Raw genomic sequence first — 22953 nt, 5'->3', positions numbered from 1 at the left:
TGCACCCCCTCCAGTGCAATCACATCTTTCCTATAATGTGGCGACCAGAACTGCACACAGTACTCCAGCTGTGGCCTCACCAAGGTTCTATACAACTCCAACATGACCTCCCTACTTTTGTAATCTATGCCTGGACTGATAAATGCAAGTGTCCCAAATGCCTTTTTCACCACCCCACTAACATGCCCCTCTGCCTTCAGAGATCTATGGACACACACGCCAAGGTCCCTTTGTTCCTCAGAACTTCCTAGTGACATGCCATTCATTGAATACTTCCTTGTCAAATTACTCCTTCCAAAGTGCATCACCTCACACTTTTCAGGGTTAAATTCCATCTGCCACTTATCTGCCCATTTGACCATCCCATCTATATCTTCCTGTAGCCCAAGACACTCAACCTCACTGTTAACCACCCGGCCAATCTTTGTGTCATCTGCAAACTTACTAATCCTTACCCCCCCCCCCCCCCAACACACACACACACATAGTCATCTATGTTGTTTATATAAATGACAAATAATAGGGGACCCAGCACAGATCCCTGTGGTATGCCACTGGACACTGGCTTCCAGTCACTAAAGCATCCTTCTGTCTCCTGCAACTAAGCCAATTTTGAATCCACCTTATCAAATTACCCTGTAACCGATTTTCATTTGCCTTCTTCATAAGTCTCCCATGTGGAACCTTGTCAAAGGCTTTGCTGAAATCCATATAAACTACATCAACTGCACTACCCTCTTCTACACGCCTGGTCACCTCCTCAAAAAATTCAATTTTGTTAGGCATGACTTCCCTCTGACAAAGCCAGGCTGACTATCCCTGATCAAACATTGCCTGTCCAAGTGCAGATAGATTCTCTCCTTCAGAAGTTTCTCCAGTAGTTTCCCTACCACTGAAGTGAGACTCGCTGGCCTGTAGTTCCCTGGCATATCTCTACAACCCTTCTTAAATAGCGGAACCACATTAGCTGTTCTCCAGTCCTCTGGCACCTCCCCCGTGGCCAGAGAGAAATTAAAAATTTGGGTCAGAGCCCCTGCAATCTCCTCCCTTGTCTCCCTCAGTAGTTTGGGACACATCACCCGGACCTGGAGATTTGTCCACTTTTCTTGTCATTCCCTATATCAATTTGCTCAAGAACCTTGCAGTCTCTCTCCCCAAGTTCAATACCTTCATCCTCATTCTCTTGGGTGAAGATGGATGTAAAGTACTCGTTCAATATGCTGCTCTGAATTCAGAATATTTGATACTATAAGTGAATATAGTTTTGTGGGGTGGGGGTATATGTAGCCTTTGTTTGAATAAACTTGCTGAGGTTGATTAGCAGATAGCACTCAGTAGCATTTGTGGACATACCTGTACTAATGAAAGAGATCTAAGCTTTGCTAAAGAAGCTTGCTGCGTAATAGAAGAGTATTGCCAAATTCATAAATCCTAAAAAGTGAAAATCTCATCTCTGAGAAGATATTTTTGATGGCTAAGTAATTTTGGGACGCAATGGTATAGTACTTGTTACAATCTGGCTAGGGACTGTTAACATTTAAAGAGAAATCTGAACACCTCATTTTAAGCAATAGAACTATGCCCCAAGATTTCACGTTTTTGAACATGAAAATAAAATATTATTGTATGTAAAAGACTTAAACTAAACAAGTACTATTAATTTAACAATGACTTATAACTACGCATGTTGTGCACTCATGTTTACATCTGATTTCCCCCAAGAATTCTGTTAATAACTTTAAGATTGATGTGTCTTTACTTCTATAGGGACCACCCATAAGTATACCACAAACCTCTGGAGACTAGTATTAATTCTCAGTTCTAGCTATTCTCAGAGGTAAAACTTTCATTTACAATCTCTTGACTGTGGCTGAGGGTCCCTTGTTCTGGTTACTTGTCCTTTTCTTTCAAGCTAACTCAGCTGATTACTTCCTTTTTCACAATTTCTGTGGGGACCACTGTAGATTCTTCATTATTTTCAAACTAGGCAATCTTCCAGCTTCTGTTCCCTCACAAAATTCAAATTGAGACTAAGCCCCACGTGCATTCCACATGGCAAATTATGAAGTTTTTTTGCTGTGCTTGTCATTCATTTTGGCTATCGTCTCAGTGAGCTGTAAATTGAACACGCCAGTTCCAAACTGCAACTACTACGTGATTGGCTCTGCGCCTCTGTGTAGCCTCAAAAGGTTTCGGTCTGCTGTAGTTTTGGTTTTCAAACCTCTGGTTCAGTTTTTGTTTCCTTAGAAGCAGAGGGGGTCAGTTTTTTTTGTTTTCCCTTTTCTGTTTACATTTCCAGTTTCTGTTTTCAGTTAAAGCATCGTTTAAAGCCTGACCACCTGCTCGGTTTATAGCTCGGTTTCTTCTATTGTAACCTTTACAAGTGTAACAAGCTCCCAGATCATTTACAATGCATTTACTCCCCCCTCCCCCCCCCCATACTCTACAGTTAAAACTTTAATTCTTAAAACTAGAAGTTATGTTTTAAAACTATAAGGTATATTCTTAAAACTCATGAACCATAAATACGGTGTTCACAACATGGATAAAACAATAACATGAGCATTAACTAGCATTTTAATATCCAGTCTTCTTCGCCTTGTCTGATGTTTAGCTAATAAACATGAACAGTTATTTAGTGTAGGCAGCTACATGTATCTTTGAGATTTAGCTGTGGCATTTTTCCAAAAATTATTTTACATGATGTAGAACCAACTAAGCATGTTCAAAATGAAATAGTGACTGTCTTGAACAATTCCCATACCTGAACGCATGCTTCAGCAAGATGTTAACTTCCCTTTTCTGGATACAAGGGACAAAGTTCTGACTGAGTGTGCGAAGCTTTGCTGTAGGAGTTTACAGTGAATTTTTATTGCAGAATGCAAAGACACAGCTGTTGTATTCCTGGAATAAGCAAAGAGGTCTAGCCAATGGCACTGCTGCAGTCGTGTTTTAGAGACCTGGCTGCCTGACCCCATCTCTGATGTTTGGGAGAATAGGCGTTTATAATGTAGTAGGTTGTTTGTATGTCTTTAAGTTATACTGAATACAATAAAATGTGGCTGTTCTGTTCTGTGATGACATGTCGAGCTCTATTTTCTTGCGGATTCCATCCATCTTGTCATTTGTTTCCTCCATGGTAGACCAAATAAAAGTTTTCAATCCAAAAGCTGAATGTCAGTAGTTCCATAATGTTTGTAATTTCTACAGAGTTCAAACGGTGACCTCATTCTCAGCTTTTGCTGACATCCATTTTATCATTGATTTACAAACGGGAAATAAAAGTGGGCCAAACATTAGCAACTCTGAATAGATATTGCAATAAAACAAAGGCTCATTAATGGATCTTTGTGTTCTCTAAAGAAGCCTTAAGTAATGACCCAATATTGCCACCAGGATCATATTGTACAGGAAATGTGTGCATTCTGGTAGATTACTTTCCCCTTTAACCTCAATTTTAATCCTTGTGTTGCGCTGAAGACTAATCTTTGCAATGGCGGGAATGGGTAGAGGAGGAAAAGAGTGGAGAGGTTTTGTAATAGGAAAATAAACACTTGTAATTTTTTTCTTTCCAGCTGTCTAAATCTCTGACAGTACAATAGCGTTATGCTAGTCAACCATTAGCACTGAAACAGAACCAGACCAACATTCAGAATGCCTGTGCAAGCATCGCAGTGGACAGAATTCCTCTCCTGTCCCATCTGCTACAATGAATTTGATGAGAACGTGCACAAACCCATCAGTTTGGGCTGTGGGCATACTGTCTGTAAAACCTGCCTGAACAAACTACACCGCAAGGCGTGTCCCTTTGACCAGACCGCCATCAACACAGACATTGATGTTCTTCCTGTGAATTTTGCACTTCTACAGTTAGTCGGTGCACAGGTAAATTTTACTTAAACTGTATCAACTGCTAAGGTTTCATTTTGCTATAATTGCATCTTTGGAGTTGATGTTTGTAGCCATAGATGCTTAACTAACTGTGATGGTTAAATTCCAAAATAGGCATGCTTTTAATGTACCAACATGTGCTATCTATATATGAATTGCTGATCTGATTAAATCAACTTCAACAAATGGGCGAGTATTAAATCCTTGTGAAGATCTAATTACTAATTCACCTCAAAGACTGGTGAACAGGAATGAGGTTCCTATTCAGGATGCATCTTGTATGGATATACATGTTCATTATAGTGTAACTGATATGGAATTATCTTCACATGTATAAGGGTCAAACTAATGGCACTACTTTGAAAACTCATGTCAGTGTTGAAAGTTTAATGACAGGATTTCCTAGGCTGTTTATTACAAGAGGAATGTGAAATTACAGCATCAGTATGAAATAACAACTTTGTTCAAGGTTCCTTTTTATTTCTAGTTATATTAATGTAGTTTGGCAATTCTGCTCCAGATGCTGCTATGTTGTGTAACCAGAAAATTATTGCTTCACGGGTGAGAAACTATATTTGCATCAAAGATGGATCAAAGGACAGCTAAATAATGTTATAATCTACTGTATCTGTAATTTCTTTTGTGACAAACTATTATTTTCTTCATCACTATTATTCATAGGTTGGACACCTAATATTCCAACTTCTCTGTTGTTGTGGAAAAAGTTGAGTTTAGCTACCAGGCTTTTTTTTTCACTTCTCATTGGTAGATAAAAATTCAAAAAAAATATCCTGGTCAAATGTTCACTACTGTTCTTGTCCAGCAAAACCTTAAGAAGTTAGCAAGAATTAAAGCAAGACACATAAATTATCTTTTAGCTCCTAAATATGACTATTTAGCTAATATGTAATTTGTAAATTTGGTTCATCTACCCAGATTTTTGTCTTTCCATTTTGGCAATGGTATTATGTTGTATAACTTTTTGAATCACGTGTCAAATCAATTAGCATAAACAGTTGAGCCCTAGATACAATAGCTTACATTTAATTCTGTTCTCTTAGTCTGAGCTTGTTGCCCTATTTCCACTCTTCAAATAACAATTCCAGCTGTAGGTCCTCCACACAGCCTTTTCCCAGCTGACATCCATTCATTCCCTTTCTAACAGTATCTGTCTCAGTCTTATTGCATACATGCCAAACTGATTATACTCTTGCAGTAACATGCATGGGCATTATTCTGTCATCCAAATATTATTTTGTTGCTCTTGCGTCTGCATTCGTACTATTTTCGTTGTTCTTGCTGACCTTCGGCGTGTAGGATAATTTCCAATATTAAGTTTGATGTGCTTACTAAAAATTACCATTTTGCATCTTGCATCATTGAAATGTTCTGTTCTATTGAATTTTGCCAACATGTAAATGTTTTGACTGTATTTAGGTCCCAGACCAGCAGACTGTGAACCTGAGTAACTTGACTGAAAATAAACATTATGAGGTTGCAAAGAAGTGTGTAGAGGAGCTGGCACTCTACTTGAAACCTCTTAGTGGAGGAAAGGGTATGTAGCGCAATATAAAATTTACAATTGCAATTGTAAAAACTGGTATTTCCTTTCTCTGCTTGTGTTTTGTAATTTTGCATGGCTGGAAATGTACTTGTTAGATTCATCCATATGAGCACAAAATCCATTCATCAATATGTAATCACAATGCAGACTCCCAGATTTATAAGCAACCAAGTTTAAAGGGTTTAAAAAAAGTTTGTAATTTATTTTTGTGCAATCATATAAAACAGTTAAAATTAGTACTTTGGAATGTTTTGGTTAACTTAAGTTTTAATCAGCCCAGGCAGACTTGTAAGCCAGTCATTTTCCAATTACTATTTTATTCCTGTTTATTTACTAGGTTATTTCACATGGAGTCAAGACCAAGGGCAGTATTGATTCTGAGTAGCATTAAAGGGCAGAGAGAATAATTGGAATGGGGAAGGGGCAGCAGAAGTTGGGAGGGGAAGAAAATAAGTGAGTGGGGTAAGTGGGGGAGGGGAAAGGGAGAGGTAATGGGGGCTAGTTAGCAAAATGTGTCTTTTAATGGGCCTAGAAAATCCTGTGTGAATGTGAGAAGGGCTGTGATCTTACCAGTCGGGGAGGGAGGTGGCAGAGAGGCAGAGACAAGAAAACATTATCTGCTGGAAAAGCAACGGTCTCCTACCATTACAATGAACTTTTCAATATGGTTTGACCACGGTGCATTGTACTGCAATTTGCCATGACCTGAGAGTGTATATTCATCGTGGATGCACAATGGGATCTTGGAACCAAAGGGTCATTGGGTGTACATGCAGTGGGACCTCAATTTTCATCAATAAAGCAATGCCTCTTTTTTCTTGATTGGTTCTGATTTTTAAAGATTGTAAATGAATAAAAATCATTCTTAAATTCTTCCCACCTGATTTGAACTACATTTTGCTGCCTCTTCCAATCTCTGGGGAGGAGAGGTCCAGAGACTCATGACTTGCTCGGAGAAATTTTCTCCTTGTCTCTGTCTTAAAATGGAGACCCCTTATTTTTAAACTGTGCCCCCTAGTTCTTGCCTCTCCTGTCAGGGGTAACATCCATTCTATCAAGACCTCTCAGTGCACAACATCTTTCTAGCTGAGATTCCCAGGTTTAATGTTATTCACCTACTGGTCTTGCGAAAGCAATCGTAAAATTATTAACTTCAAATAATTCTTGATGTACAATTTGAAGTGTACTTTTGGCAGAACAGAATTTTTAAAAATTCATTCATGGGATGTGGACTTCGCTGGGTGGGCCATCATTTATTGCCCATCCCTGGTTGCCCTTGAGAAGATGATGGTGAGGTGCTGCCTTGAGCCACTACAGTCCTTGTGGTGTGGGTACACCCACAGTGCTGTTAGGAAGGGAGTTCCAGGATTTTGACCCGGTGACAGTGAAGGAACGGCGATGTATTTCCAAATCAGGGTGGTGAGTGAATTGGAGGGGAACTTCCATGTGGTGATGTTCCCATGTATCTGCTGCCCTTGTCCTTCTATATGGGAGTGGTTGTGGGTTTGGAAGGTGCTGCCTAAAGAGTTTTACTGACTTCCTGCAGTGCACCTTGAAGATGGTACATACTGTTGCCACTGTTCGTCGATGGTGGACTGAGTGAATGTTTGTGGAAGGGGTGCCAATCAAGCAAGCGGCTTTGTCCTGGAAGGTGTCAAGCTTCTAGAGTGTTGTAGGCGCTGCACTCATCCGGGCAAGTGGGGAGTATTCCATCACACTCCTGACTTATGCCTTGTAGGTGGTGGACAGGCTTTGGGGGGTCAAGAGGTGAATTACTCATCGCACTATTCCTAGCCTCTGACCTGCTCTTGTTGCCACAGTATTTATATGGCTAGTCCGGTTCAGTTTCTGGTAAATGGTAAGCCCCCTGGATGTTGATAGTAGGGGATTCAATGATGATAATGCCATTGAACATCAAGGGGCAATGGTTGGATTCTCTCTTGTTGGAGGTGGTCATTGCCTGACACTTTTGTGGTGGAAATGTTACTTACCATTTGTCAGCCTGAGCCTGGATATTGTCCAGGCCTTGCTGCATTTGGACGTAGACTGCTTCAGTATTGAGGTGCGAATGATGCTGAACATTGTGCAGTCATCAGTGAACTTCCCCAATTCTGACCTTATGATGGAAGGAATGTGTTTGATGAAGCAGCTGAAGATGGTTGGGCCGAGGACACTACCCTGACGAACTCCTACCGTGATGGCCTGGAGCTGAGATGACTGACCTCCAACAACCACAACCAGCTTCCTTTGTGCTAGCTATGACTCCAACCAGTGGAGAGTTTTTCCTCTGATTCACATTGACTCCAGTTTTGCTAGGGCTCCTTGATGCCATCTTCAGTCAAAAGCAACCTTGATGTCAAGGGCAGTCACTCTTGCCTCACCTCAGGAGTTCAGCTCTTTTGTCCATGTTTGAACTAAGGCTGTAATGAGGTCAGGAGCTAAGTAGCCCTGGTGGAACCCAAACTGGGCATCAGAGAGCAGGTTATTGCTAAGCAAGTGCCACATAATATCACTGTTGATGACCCCTTCCAATACTTTACTGATGACCAGAGTAGACTGATGGGGTGGTAATTGGCTGGGTTTGATTTGTCCTGCTTTTTGTACAGGACATACCTGGGCAATTTTACACATAACTAGGTAGCTGCCAGTGTTGTAGCTGTATTGGAACAGCTTGCCTAGGGGCGCGGCAAGTTCTGGACTCCAAGTCTTCAGTGCTATTGCCGGAATATTGTCAGGACCCATAACATTTGCAGTATCCAGTGCCTTCAGCCATTTCTTGTTATCACGTGGAATGAATCGAATTGGCTGACGACTGATATCTGTAAATGTTGGGGACCCCCGGAGGAGGCCGAGATGGATCATCCACTCAACACTATTGGCTGAAGCTTATAGTAAATACGTTGATGTGCTGGGCTCCTCCATTATTGAGGATGGGGATAATTTTGGAGCCGCCTCCTCCAGTGCACTGTTTAATTGTCCATCACCATTTACGACTGGATGTGGCAGGACTGCAGAGTTTAGATCTGATCCGTTGGTTTTGGGATCGCTTAGCCCTCTCTATCTCTTGCTGCTTATGCTGATTGGCATGTAAGTAGTCCTGTGTTATAGCTTCATCAGGTTGACACCTCACTTTGAGGTATACCTGGTGCTGCTCTTGGCATGCCCTCCTGCACAAGTCAGGGTTGACCCCCCGGCCTGATGGCAGTGGTAGAGCGGGGGATATGCCAGGCCATGAGGTTACAGATTGTGCTCAAGTACAAATCTGCTGCTGCTGCTGATGGCCCACAGCGCCTCATGGATGCCCAGTCTGTTCGAAATCTATCCCATTTAGCACAGTGGTAGTGCCACACAATACAATGGAGGGTACCCTCAATGTGAAGCTGGGACTTCGTCTCCACATTGACTGTGCGGTGGTCACTCCTACCGATACTGTCATGGACAAATGCATCTGCAGCTGGCAGGTTGGTGAGGATGAGGTCAAGTATGTTTTTCCCTCGTGTTGGTTGCCTCACCATCTGCCACGGACCCAGTCTAACAGCTATGTCTAGGACTTAGCCAGCTCGGGCAGTTGTGGTGCTACCAAGCCACTCTTGGTGGTGGATATTGAAGTCCCCAACCCAGAGTACATTCTGTGCCTCACCACCACCAGTGCTTCCTCCAAGTGGTGTTCAATCGTCGGCTAAGGGAGGGCAGTGCGTGGTAATCAGCAGGAGGTTTCCTTGCCTATGTTTGACCTGATGCCATGAGACTTCATGGGGTCTGGAGTCGATGTTGAGGACTCCCAGGGCAACTCCCTCCCGACTGTATGCCACTGTGCCTCCACCTCTGCTGGGTCTGTACTGCTGGTGGGACAGGAACGGTGATGGTGGTGTCTGGGATATTATCTGTAAGGTATGATTCCATGAGGATGACTATGTCAGGCTGTTGCTTGACTAGTCTGTGAGACAGCTCTCTCAATTTTTGCACTAGTAAGGAGGACTTTGCAGAGCTTTGTTATTCCCAGTGATGCTGGGTGGTCCATCCAGTAATTTCTTTTTTGTGACTTTGTAGCAGTTTGTTACAACTGAGTAGTTTAGAGGGCATTTAAGAGTCAACCACGTTGCTGTGGGCCTGGAGTCATGTAGGCCAGACCAGGTAAGGACGACAGATTTCCTCCCCTAAAGGACATTAGTGAACCAGATGGATTTTTACAACAATTAATAATAGTGTCATGGCCATCATTAGAATTTTAATTCCAGATTATTATTGAATTCAAATTCCACTATCTGCCATGGTGGGATTTGAAGCTGGCATTACCCTGGGCCTCTGGATTACTAGTCCAGCAACAATACCAAAATGCCTCCTCCCCTGAATGATTAACAGTGCCAGTTTACATTTACTTTGTTAAACAAAAATATAACCAAAATACTAGTTGCTGCAGATTTTTGATGCTGATTTCAGTGGAAATCCTCAGGCTGGATTTTACAGGGCATGGTGGTGGTGGTTGATGGTGAACTGTCAGTGTCATTGCCCCTCTGAAACTGATTTGTGACTTCATGACTTTGGCCATGCACAGATTAATGTGGAAACCTTGAAGTTGCACGCTGTCACTGGTGGTTCCAACACAGGCTGCACTGCAGTGTTAACTGCCTATCAGTTGTATTTCATTATTATGCAGGTGGAGGGCATTAATTGGGGTTTCACTTGAACACACATAAAGAGATAAAAACAAAAAACTGCGGATGCTGGAAATCCAAAACAAAAACAGAATTACCTGGAAAAACTCAGCAGGTCTGTTGAAGGGTCATGAGGACTCGAAACGTCAACTCTTTTCTTCTCCGCCGATGCTGCCAGACCTGCTGAGTTTTTCCAGGTAATTCTGTTTTTGTTTTACACATAAAGAGACACTTGCTAAAGCTGTGGGGAAGTTGAGTTTGGCGTGTATGCTGATAATGTTTCACTTTGTAAATGAATATGAAATTGAGTAAAGACTGGCTCCATACTAAACTTCACCAACTGGCTGAACTTGCTCCTAGACCCAGCAAACGTTGAAATCATTGAGAATTTCAACTCCCATTTAATCCCATCACCTTGTCCACCTGGCTGTTTAAAACCCTTAAAAAGTTACACTTTTTTTAATTGAGTGTTACTGGGTTTTTAAAACAATAAGATTAATTAAAATTTGGTGAGCAACAGAGGGGAAGGTGGTGGCATAGTCACTGGACTGGTAATCCAGAGACCCAGGGTAATGCTCTGGAAACCTGGGTTCGAATCCCACCACAGCAGAATGTGGAAATTGAATTCAATAAAAAGTCTGATGACCATGAAACCATTGCCAATTGTCGTAAAAACTCATCTGGTTCACTAATGTTCTTTTAGAGGAGGAAATCTGCCATCCTTACCTGACCTATGTGTGACTCTTAAATGCCCTCTAGACAAGAGTAATTAGGGATGAGCAATAAATGCTGGCCCAGCCTGCAACACCCAGATCCCATGAACCAATTAAAAGAAAAGAACTAACCCTGAAAGAAAATCATGGAGTGTTGTTAATTGATTAATTATTGGATTTTGTAAGCTAATTTTTAATTTTACAAAAGCCTTTTTCAGAATATTTTGACCTTCACCCCATGTTCTAATGTTCTAAACGTTTAAAGTTTTTTTTCCCCACATAGAGCAAATTAAAATGCTTCTAGGGGTAGTGTGAAAATCCTTTAATGTGATTGGCTGCTTGGATGGCCTGATTACATCATTGCTGCTGCACACTGGAAATGCCCAGTAAAGAGCAATGCATGCAGTTGCAGTCCCACTACAAGATGCGAGAGCTGAAATTCTCGTGGTAAGAGACCTTTGCCACTGACTACAAAATCTAGTCCCATGTCTTTGTCAAAATTAAGGACTGCAAATGTGGCAACTTTTCCCATAATGGTAGCTAATATTTTGACCTTCACCCCATGTTCTAATGTTCTAAACGTTTAAAGTTTTTTTTCCCCACATAGAGCAAATTAAAGTGCTTCTGGGGTAGTGTGAAAATCCTTTAATGTGATTGGCTGCTTGGATGGCCTGATTACATCATTGCTGCTGCACACTGGAAATGCCCAGTAAAGAGCAATGCATGCAGTTGCAGTCCCACTACAAGATGCGAGAGCTGAAATTCTCGTGGTAAGAGACCTTTGCCACTGACTACAAAATCTAGTCCCATGTCTTTGTCAAAATTAAGGACTGCAAATGTGGCAACTTTTCCCATAATGGTAGCTAATTGCAATTTTTTGGCACATCTAAGCTTATATTTATTGTTGAAGACTTGATATCATAAATCCCTTAAATATTGGTGTTTGGCAGACATCAGTAAGTTATGTTCTTTACAAAGAAAATTCAGTATCCAAAGATTATGCATGAATAATACGAGCTTCAACAATTTTCTAAGTGATTTGGTAATTTAACTTTTTGTTCAGGTGTTGCAAGTTTAAATCAGAGTGCATTGAGTCGACCAATGCAGAGAAAACTGGTTACCTTGGTTAACTGTCAGTTGGTAGAAGAGGAAGGTCGTGTTCGGGCAATGCGGGCAGCAAGATCACTAGGAGAAAGGACAGTTACTGAGCTCATTCTGCAGCATCAGAATCCCCAGCAGCTGTCGGCCAATTTGTGGGCAGCAGTCAGGGCCCGAGGTTGTCAGTTTTTGGGACCAGGTAAGTGGTGAGAGTGAAATGATTTTTATCAAAGTGATTATCATTTATCAGGTTTAAAAACAAAAAACTGCGGATGCTGGAAATCTAAAACAAAAACAGAATTACCTGGAAAAACTCAGCAGGTCTGGCAGCATCGGCGGAGAAGAAAAGAGTTGACGTTTCGAGTCCTCATGACCCTTCAACAGAACGGGCCAGTTCTGTTGAAGGGTCATGAGGACTCGAAACGTCAACTCTTTTCTTCTCCGCCGATGCTGCCACACCTGCTGAGTTTTTCCAGGTAATTCTGTTTTTGTTTTTTTTATCATTTATCAGGTCCTTTGTAAACATTTTCATTTGTAGTGGAAAGCAACTCTTGATCAATGTATATTATTATAACCTTTTTAATCTGTTTAGTTTGTGTTGTCTTGTAACTGAAGCAGTATATAGATGTCAGTGTCAGTTGTGGCTCAGTTGGTAGCACCCTTTGCCCTGTGTCAGAAGGCTTTATGTTCAAATCCCACTCAGATTTGAGCACAAAAATAAAGCCTGACATTTACATTAAAAATGTGCAATTTAAAATATCCAACAACAATTAAAGCCTGAGGCAATGATAACCTGTACTTTTAACAGTTAACTTTTGACACCAGAGCAGCTCGTTGTGTTAATCATTAATTATAGCAATTATTAAAGAATCTCTGACAGCTAATTCAGGTTTAACTAAGTATGCTCCAAAACCAATTCATTGCATTATTTCAGACCAGCTCTAACTCTCTGATGAGTTTAGTTCATACCTACCATGCAAGCACAGCAAGTTTACAATTTTCAATGGCGAGCCAGAGAGAGTGATGCTGTTTTCGCAAAGCTAATGGCAGGTATTAACATCTTGGGCAGCAGTTTTTGCATTTCCGCGTTTAATGACATACCTTCCTTGCCTAGAATTGCTGTAGCATTTGCACATATATAACAGTGAGTGCTATTAGCCTCATGTTATTTTGACAGCAAATTACAGGCCAATATTTTTGCAGGATGGGTATTATAAATTGCCAACCGAGCATACTTGACCATGTTGAGAGGCATATTTATATTTAATTGGCAGTATTTCTGTAAGACTGGGATGGTTTTGGAATGTTTGATTCATGTCTTTGTTCCTTCTAGGTGAGGAGCTATTTTTCTTGTGTTGATGTATTAATTGCATAGCCTAAATAAATACATGGGAATAGGATTTGGCCATTTAAATCTATGCTACCATTCAGTTAGAATATGGCTGATCTATACCTCGACTTGATTTTCCCACCTTTGCTCCATAGCCCTTGACATCTTAACGTAACAAATACTTTTTAGAATTTTTACACATGTCTGCATTATAATGCATGTTTTCCATTCTTCTTTTGTCAGCTATGCAGGAAGAAGCTCTTAAACTGGTCTTACTTGCATTGGAAGATGGGTCAGCACTCTCCAGGAAAGTGCTGGTTCTCTTTGTTGTTCAGAGGCTTGAACCACGGTTTCCTCAGGCATCCAAAACTAGTATTGGTCATGTGGTACAACTCTTGTACCGTGCTTCATGTTTTAAGGTACAGCCTTTGTATTTTCTATGTTTATCAGGTTTTCTCTTGTGAACCAAAGTAATTCAAATTTTAAAGGGAAAAAAGAATCTTTATTTCAAGTGAGAGATTGCGTTGAACTTGAATTGCATTAGCAGTCTGGATTTTTTTCTATGACTTTCCCGACTTTAATGTACCATGTGTAAAAACTTGGTTTTTTGCTGTTGTATTTTTGCATTTTCATTTTTCCTGTCCTAGATTCCGCCTTTAATTTTCCTCAACTCCTTTTATAACTGTGATATTGTAGGAAAGGGGGGGGGGGTCAGGCAACCTGCTCTTGAGTCTTTGCTAATATTACATTCGAGCTGGCCGCTAGAGGAAGTTGAAGAACAGCCTGTGATGAGAGTCCCTCTGATTTTTTAACCCCCTGCTCCTCCTGGTGGAAAAGTGTCTTCCTTCTACCTCAACTGATGGCATATTTAGCTTATGAATTTACTGAATGGAAAGGAGGGCTGAGGATGCATTTTCTTAGCATGATGGAATGCCAATCATCAGCTATATTAAGTTTTGTGTAAAGCTCAGGACACATTCTACAAATAATTAAACATTGTTCATTTTATTAGCATTAGAGGTGATGAATTTGAAGGAACATTAAAGTTGGAAAAAAAAAATCACTTTCTGCATATATTGTTGTTTTCTTACCTTTGTGTGAATAATTATCTTTCTTCCCAGCTCCTGATAGCAATTTTAACTATTTGGGAGTTTATTTTCCTTGTTGGCTATTAAATAAAGCACTACCACTGTCACACAAAAATTGGCCATTTTAAAAATTGCTAATTTGTTTCAAATGCATTGCAGTTTCATTTGTGTGGTCTCAAATTGGTATTTGGCTCAACCAGGAAAACAGAAACTATAATGGCAAAAGCATAATTCTGTGATGCTGGAAATCTGAAATAAGAACAGAAAATGCTGGAAAAACTCAGCATCTGTGGAGAGAGAAACAGAATTTCAAGTCCGTATGACTCTTCTTCAGAGCAACTACAATGGATTATTTTGAAAAATTATAATTTTATCTCTCCTATGACAGGCCACTATCTAAATACAATTACAGTTTAATGTTACAATCTATGCCCAGTCTTTGCCTTCTCTTTCCATGCTATTATATTATCCCAACTCCATGAGCTCTTGCCCATTTAACTTTGTTTACTGTGTAGACAGACACAAAATATTTATTCAATGCCCCTACCAGTTCCTCATTCCCCTTATTAATTGTCCTGCCTCTGCTTCCGAGGGACCAACATTTAAAGCCCTTACAATCTGTTTTATGATTCTGGCATGCTGCTCTTGTTCTACTTTTACCCTCTTTTTCAACTTTTGGGTGGTCCTTTGCTGGTTCCAAAACACTCCCAATCCTGAGACATTCTACCTTTCTTTGCAACATTATAAGCCTCGTCTTTTAATCGAATACTGGGCATCCATGAGACGCTGCGGGCCATCAGTAGCAGCAGAATTGTACTCGAACACAATCCGTAACCTCATGGCCTGGCATATGCCCCACTCTACCATTACCTTCAAGCCAGGGAATCAATCCTGGTTCAATGGAGAGTGCAGGAGGGCATGCCAGGAGCAGCCACCTTAAACAGCATAAATTTCATCACATTTCTACTTCTCTGTAGCTCTGAAGAAGGGCCCTAAGGATTCGAAATGTCACTTCTGCTTTTGTCTCCACAGATGCTGTCAGACCTGCTGAATTTTTCCAGCATTTTCTGCTTTTCTATGCCAGGACCAGCACCAGGCATACCTAAAAATGAGGTGTCAACACAGGACAATTTGCGTACCAAACAGCATAAGCTGAAAGTGATAGACAGAGCTAAGCGATCCAACAACCAACGGATAGATTTAAGCTCTGCAGTCCTGCCACATCCAGTCATGAATGGTGATGGACAATTAAACAACTGACTAGAGGAGGAGGCTCCACAAATATCCCCATCCTCAATGATAGGAGCCCAGCACATCAGTGCAAAAGATAAGGCCAAAGCATTTGCTACAAGCTTCAGCCAGAACTATGGAGTAGATGATCCACCTTGGCCTCCTCCGGAGGTCCCCAGCATCACAGATGCCAGTCTTCAGCCAATTCAGTTCACTCCACATGATGTCAAGAAACAGCTGAAGACACTGGATACTGCAAAGGCTATGGGCCCTGACAATCTTCTGGCAATTATACTGAAGACTTGTGCTCCAGAACTTGCCACGCCGCTAGCTAAGCTGTTCCAGTACAGCTTCAAAAATTGCCCAAGTATGTCCTGCACACACAAAGCAGGACAAATCCAACCCAGCCAATTACCGCCCCCCATCAGCCTGCTGTTGATCATCAGTAAAGTGATGGAAGGGGTCATCAACAGTGTGATCAAGCGGCACTTGCATAGCAATAACCTGCTCACTGGCGCCCAGTTTGGGTTCAGCCAAGGCCACTCAGATCCTGACCTCATTACAGCCATGATTCAAACATGGACAAAAGAGCTGAACTCCAGAGGTGAGGTGAGAGTGACTGCCCTTTATATCAAGACAGCATTTGACCGAGGGTGGCATCAAGGAGCCCTAGCGAAACGAGTCAATGGGAATCATGGAAAACTCTCCACTGGTTGGATTGATACCTAGCACAAAGGAAGATGGTTGTGGTTGTTGGAGGTCAGTCATCTCAGCTGCAGGACATCACTGCAGGAGTGCCTCAGGGTAGTGTCTTCGACCCAACCATGTTCAGCTGCTTCAGCAATATCCTTCCTTCCATCATAAGATCAGAAGTGGGGATGTTCGCTGATAATTGCACAATGTTCAGCACCATTCGTGACTCCTCAGATACTAAAGCAGTCCATGTCCAAATGCTGCATGACCTGGACAATATCCAGGCTTGGGCTGGCAAGTGGCAAGTAACATTCACGCTGCACAAGCACCAGGCAATGACCATCTCCAACAAGAGAGAATCCAACCATCGCCCCTTGATGATCAATAGCATTACCATCACTGAATCCCCCACTATCAACATCCTGGTCGTCACCATTGGCCAGAAACTGAACTGGACCAACCATATAAATATTGTGGCTACAAGAGCAGGTCAGAGGCTAGAAATCCTGTGGTGAGTAACTCACCACCTGACTCCCCAAATCCTGTCCATCATCTACAAGGCACAAGTCAGGAGTGTGATGGAATGCTCCCCGCTTGCCTGGATGAGTGCAGCTCCAATGACACTCAAGAAGCTTGACACCATCCAGGACAAAGCTGCTTGTTTAATTCGCAACACACCCACAAGCATACACTCCCTCCAAAATCGACAGACAGTAGCATCAGTGTGTACCATCTACAAGATGCGCTGCAGGAATTGACCAAGGCTGCTTAGACAGCATCTTCTAAACCCACGACCACTACCATCTAGAAGGACAAGGACAGCAGATAGATAGGAACACCACCAGCTGGAAGTTTCCTTCCAAGACACTCACCACCCTGACTTGGAAATATATCACTGTTCGTTCACTGTTACTGGGTCAAAATCCTGTAACTCTCTCCCTAACAGCACTGTGGGTGTATCTATACCACATGTACTGCAGCGGTTCAAGAAGGCAGCTCGCCACCACCTTCTCAAGGCCAACAAGGGATGGGGAATGAATGCTGGCCTAGCCAGTGAAGCTCACATCCCTTGAATTAATAGAAACAGAATAATTCCTGAGTGAACTACAGGTGGGTATTTTTGCTGTAATTTTAAGGTTATGCTTCTTTGTTTGGGACTCTCTCACCAAAGAAAATAGTTTCTCTCAATGTATCATATCCTTTCATCGTCTTAAACATTTCAATTAGATCACCCCTTCCCTCTGTATTTAAGGAAATTCAAGTCTAGTCTATGCAACTTGTCCTCATAATTTAACCGTTCTAGCCCCAATATCACACTGTTGAATCAGCACTGCAGGTGCTCCAAGGCCCATATATTTTTTGTGAAATGCAATATTCCAGATAGGTTCTAATCAGAACTTGGCTGAATAATGAAAGGAAAATAACTATTACAACCCCCTTGATATAAAGACCAACATTCCACTAAACTTTTAAAATTTGTCCTTGAACCTGTCAACTAGCTTTTAATGATTTCCATGCTTGGACTTCTAAATCTCTCTGCTTATCCTTAGTCCCTAACTACTAGCCATTTAGAAATTATACTGATCTGTCTTGAGACCAAAGTGGTTGACTTCTCACTTTCCACCTGCCACAGGAGCTATGTATGTGAAAATGACACTGGCAGAATGGCTTCCTTCTGTGCCATACATCTTTGTATGTTTCTATGTATTACTGTGTGGGTGTTTTTCTATAGGTTACTAAAAGGGATGAAGACTCTTCTCTGATGCAACTGAAAGAAGAGTTTCGTACTTATGAAGCTTTGCGCAGGGAGCATGATGCACAGATTGTTCATATTGCCATGGAGGCTGGACTTCGCATTTCCCCTGAGCAGTGGTCTTCCCTTCTATATGGAGACTTGGCGCATAAATCACATATGCAGTCTATCATTGATAAGGTGTGTGTTGTAGAAGATCTGTGCATGATACTGTATTTTACCAGTGGAATTTAAAATTCCACAATGTGTATTGACTTCAGCTCAGAACAGATCCACAAAACAATTGTCTAGCCATTTTAAGATGTGAAAAATTTAGTTTGTGAATAAAATGTTAATTAAAAGCCAGATTTATTTAACATTAAACATTGTATTATTGTTGAACTACAAAAAAAGTGTAATATCATCATTTCTAAATTGTTTAAATGCTTGTATGTCAGATTTATTAGATAATTCAGTCATGATTATTAATAGTTCAGCATTTTAAATGGCTAAAAGCTTCACTTTCATACCCAATCATCATACTCATGTAACAACTGCACTCCAAATGAGGCACAGCAGTAAATAAATGCCCCCCAGTTCTGTTATTTTGGAGCTAGAAAGTCTTTCTAGTGTCCTCTGCATCAGATAGTAGTTACTGGATATGTAGCTTGGCTTTACATTCTACATGAGGTTGTTGTTTTCTTAATAGTTCAGCATGAACAAGCACATCATGAAGGAACCCAATGTAGCTGTTCAAATGTGTTCTGTGATAACTTATTAAAACAAATCTCTCACAAATTATCAAGGATCTTAATGTATGATTGCGATAATAGTCGAAAATAGAGAAAGTTTTCAAAAAGCATGTTGCTTTTTTTATTCCATATAAAAGCAGAAGTTAATTAAAGAAACAAAAACAAAAAATATTGGAAAAACTTAGCAGGCCTGGCAGCATCTGTGGAGGGAAAGACAGAGTTAACAATTAACGTTTCAAGTCCGTATGACTCTTCTGCAGAGCTAAAGGGAAGTAGAAATACTTCTCTTTAGCTCTGAAGAAGTCATACGGACTCAAACTGTTAACTCTGTCTTTCTCTCCACAGATGCTGCCAGACCTGCTGGGTTTTTCCAATATTTTTTGTTTTTGTTTCAGATTTCCAGCATCTGCAGTATTTTGCCTTTATCTTAGTTAAAGAAGGTATGTTTCTACCTTAACCATCTCTTGATTGATATTTAAGTGGAGGGCAAAAAATATTCCTCCAAAGTAGTTTTGTCTTAAATATTCACACTCTGGAGAGGCATGTTTTTTCTTGCATTACATGTAGTCACTATATATATATATATATATATATATATATATGGTGCATGTTGAAATTCTGACCAAACTGATTTGGAACTAACCAATTTAGAATGAATGTAGTTTGTCACTTCACAATTTCTATGTGGTGCTGTCAACTCATTTGAACTTTGGTTAGTTGCTTTGCCTATTGATAGATTTGAAATCTCATGTCAAACTTTCCTTTACCACATTTGATGGTAATGGTTAAATTTGCAGTACAGTTTCTGCTAAATCTTTGCCACAAAATTAATTGTGCAACAGATTAATTTGTTTATAAGTTACAGAAATCATGCTATTTTAAGAAGTTCTTGACTCTGTTTCGGTATCCAGCTCCAATCCCCAGAATCTTTTGCAAAGAGTGTCCAGGAATTGACTATTGTCCTGCAACGGACAACAGATCCAGCTAACCTGAACCGACTCCGATCCCACCTCGAACTTCTGGCTAATATAGATCCTAACCCAGGTATGAGTGACTTAATGTTTCTAAACTAGAAGACAGTCAAATTTAAATGGTGCTATGACACAGCAGTTGGCAAAGGCTGAGCTATTTAAAATCCCAGAGGGAAACTTAAAACAACTGTCATAACCTATATTTTCAATTGGTATGTTTGAGATGCAGCTCTGAATTCAGAAATGAAACCACCAAGCCTCCAGAGGTTTTTTATATAAATTAAATTAAACGTTTATTAATTTTAAAAGGTATTAAACACATGGACATCTACAAATTATTACTATAATAACTATTAAACAAATCCCCAAGTTAATGACTCCTAAAATCTTCACCAAGGTAACAATAATCCATAGACTTTAAACAGACAACAGACAAAGCACATTTTATCTTACAAATTCCAAATGAAGTTAATTTCAATTTGTTTCCTTTGCAGACAGTTGTAGACTCACAGGCGGCTTTGATATCACATGCCTCTGACTTCCACACACAAAACTCTTCTGTATACACCTATCCTTCCCTTTGAATGCAAATTCTCATTGTATCACCAAGCCCTTTGAACTCCATCTCTTCTAACAATTAAAACCCCTTTCATAGTACCAATTTTATTAGTAACATAAACATATTGCTTGTGTTTCCTAGCTAAGTGCAAGATTTCACCCCTAGTCTTTGAATGGTTTATATATCTCAAAACTACTATACATCAAAGCACCCAGGCTAGCTGGCTTTAATCCAATTAGCACACACACAGACACACTCTCTCTCACACACACACACACGCATGCACAGACACAGACCCTACCACAAGTCCAGTTTAAAATAATTTCCATAACATTATAAAAATTAATATCTCCATGACAAATGGGAATAGGTTGTGTATATATTTATCACTTGATGTTATCAGGATAATTTATAGCGGTGGTTTATTTCTTCTGGGTAACTATTACCAGTGACATTGTGGTCATTACTCCACTGCCTATGTGTTTTTTAAGCCATACATTTTTTAGTACTTTAGATTGCTTGGTTCCAACTTCCTAAATGACATTTGCTATTTTCATGGGAAGGTACATTGTATGTATTGATATTATCTTTATTATAATAATTATAATATCTTTATTATATTATATTAAACTTAACTAAGGGTAACTATAATGGAATGAGGGCAGTGTTAGCTGGAGTGGACTGGGAAAGCAGTTTAATGGAAAAGACAGTTGATGAACAATGGCAGATGTTTAAGAAAATAGCTCATGACTCTTGACAAAATATCCCAGTGAGGAAGGAGAATTCAAGGAAGGGGATAAACTAACCATAGTTAACCAAGGAAGTTGAGGACAGTAACAAATTGAAAGAAAACAACATACAATGTGCCAAAGATTAGTGGTAAGCCAGAGGATTGGGAAAGTTTTAAAAACCAACAAAAGATGACCAAACAAAAAGGGGAGAAAATAAACTTTGAGGGTAAACAGGTAATATAAAAACAGACAGTAAGAGCTTCTTTAAATATATAAAAAGGAAGAGAGGCGCCAAAGTGAACATAGGCCCCTTAGAAAATGAGGCTGGAGAAATATTAATGGGGAACCAGGAAATGGCAGAAGAGTTGAATAAATGCTTTGCTTCAGTCTTCACGGTAGAAGATACTAATAGTATTCCAAAAATACTAAATAATCAAGGGGCAAAAGCAGGGGAGGAAATAAATACAATAGTTATCACTAGAGAAAAAAATACCGGGAAACTAATGGGGCCAAAGGCTGATAAATCCCCTGGACCTGATGGGTTTCATCCTAGGATAGTAAAGGAAGTAGCTACAGAGATAGTAGATGTACTGGTAGTAATCTTCCAAGAATCCTTAGATTCTGGAAAAGTCCCGGAGGATTGGAGAACAGCCAATTTAACACCCTTATTCAAAAAGGTAGGGAGACAAAAAATGGGTAACTATAAGCCAATTAGCTTAAAATCTGTTATTAGGAAAATGTTGTAGTCTATTATAAAGGATGTAATAGCAGAGCATTTGGAAATGCTTTTATATTAATTTGGAAATACATGATCTAATCAAGCAGATTCAGCATGGCTTCATGAAGGGGAAATCGTGCCTAACAAATTAATTAGAATTCTTTGAGGAGGTAACAAGCAGGATACATAAAGAGAAACCAGTAGATGTAATATATTTGGATTGCCAAAAGGCGTTTGAAAAGGTACCGCACATAACGCTACTTAATAAGATAACAGCCCATGGCATTGGAGATAGTATATTAGCATGGATAGAGGATTGGCTAACTAATAGAAGACAGAGTTAGGATAAGGGGGGCATTTTCAGGAAGGCAACCTGTAACTAGTGGAGTGCCACAGGGACCAGTGCTGGGGCCTCAATTATTTACAATATATTAATGGTTTAGATGAAGGAAGTGAATGTACTATCGCCAAGTTTGCGGATGACACAAAAATAGGTGGGAAGGCAAGTGGTGAGGATGACACACACAATCTACAGAGGGATATAGACAGGTTAAGTGAATGGGCAAAAACTCAGCAGATAGAATATAATGTGGGAAAATGTGAGGTTATTTTCTTTGGCAGGAAGAATAGAGGAGCTGAATATTATTTAAATAGAGAAAGACTGCAGAGAGCTGCAGCACAGAGGGATTTGGGGGTCCTTGTTTATGAATTCCAAAAAGCTAATACAAGTTCGAGGTAATAAGAAAGGCAAATGGAATGTTGGCCTTTATTTCAAAGGGATTGGAGTATAAAAATAGGGAATTCTTGCTAAAACTATACAAGGCCCTAATTAGACCACACCTAGAATACTGTGAACAACTTTGGTCCCCTTATCTAAGGAAAGATATACAGGCATTGGAGGCAGTCAGCGAAGGTTCACTCGGTTGATCCCAGGCATGGAGGGATCTTATGAGGAAAGGTTGAGTAGGTTGGGCCTGTACTCATTGAAGTTTAGAAGAATGAGAGATGACCTTATTGAAACATGTGAGATTCTTAGGGGGCTTGACAGGGTAGATACTGAGAGGCTGTTTCCCCTTGTGGGTGAGTTTAGGACCAGAGTGCATGATCTCAGAATAAGGGGGTGCCCATTTAAAACAGAGATGAGGAGGAATTTCTTCTCTGAGGGTAGTCAATCTGTGGAACTCTTTACCGCAGAGGACTGTGGTGGCTAGGTTGTTAAGTATATTCA

At 40.4% G+C, this 22953-nt stretch overlaps 1 protein-coding gene across 8 annotated transcripts in view; it reads left to right on the top strand.

Annotated features, from left to right (window-relative positions):
* Positions 1–22953, top strand: part of rc3h2 (ring finger and CCCH-type domains 2) — a 122553-nt gene that overhangs the window by 58673 nt on the left and 40927 nt on the right. For all 8 annotated transcript variants that reach the window (XM_041193041.1, XM_041193042.1, XM_041193044.1 and 5 more), the window contains 6 exons: positions 3576–3885; positions 5329–5446; positions 11887–12120; positions 13495–13670; positions 17995–18195; positions 19658–19790. In XM_041193041.1, coding sequence (XP_041048975.1) covers positions 3655–3885; positions 5329–5446; positions 11887–12120; positions 13495–13670; positions 17995–18195; positions 19658–19790 — 1093 coding nt within the window. In that variant the 5' untranslated portion in view covers positions 3576–3654. The remainder of the gene's footprint in view (positions 1–3575; positions 3886–5328; positions 5447–11886; positions 12121–13494; positions 13671–17994; positions 18196–19657; positions 19791–22953) is intronic.

The sequence above is a fragment of the Carcharodon carcharias genome, chromosome 8 (genome assembly GCF_017639515.1).
Source record: "Carcharodon carcharias isolate sCarCar2 chromosome 8, sCarCar2.pri, whole genome shotgun sequence".
NCBI lineage: Eukaryota > Metazoa > Chordata > Chondrichthyes > Lamniformes > Lamnidae > Carcharodon > Carcharodon carcharias.
This window is presented reverse-complemented; position numbering and strand designations above follow the sequence as displayed.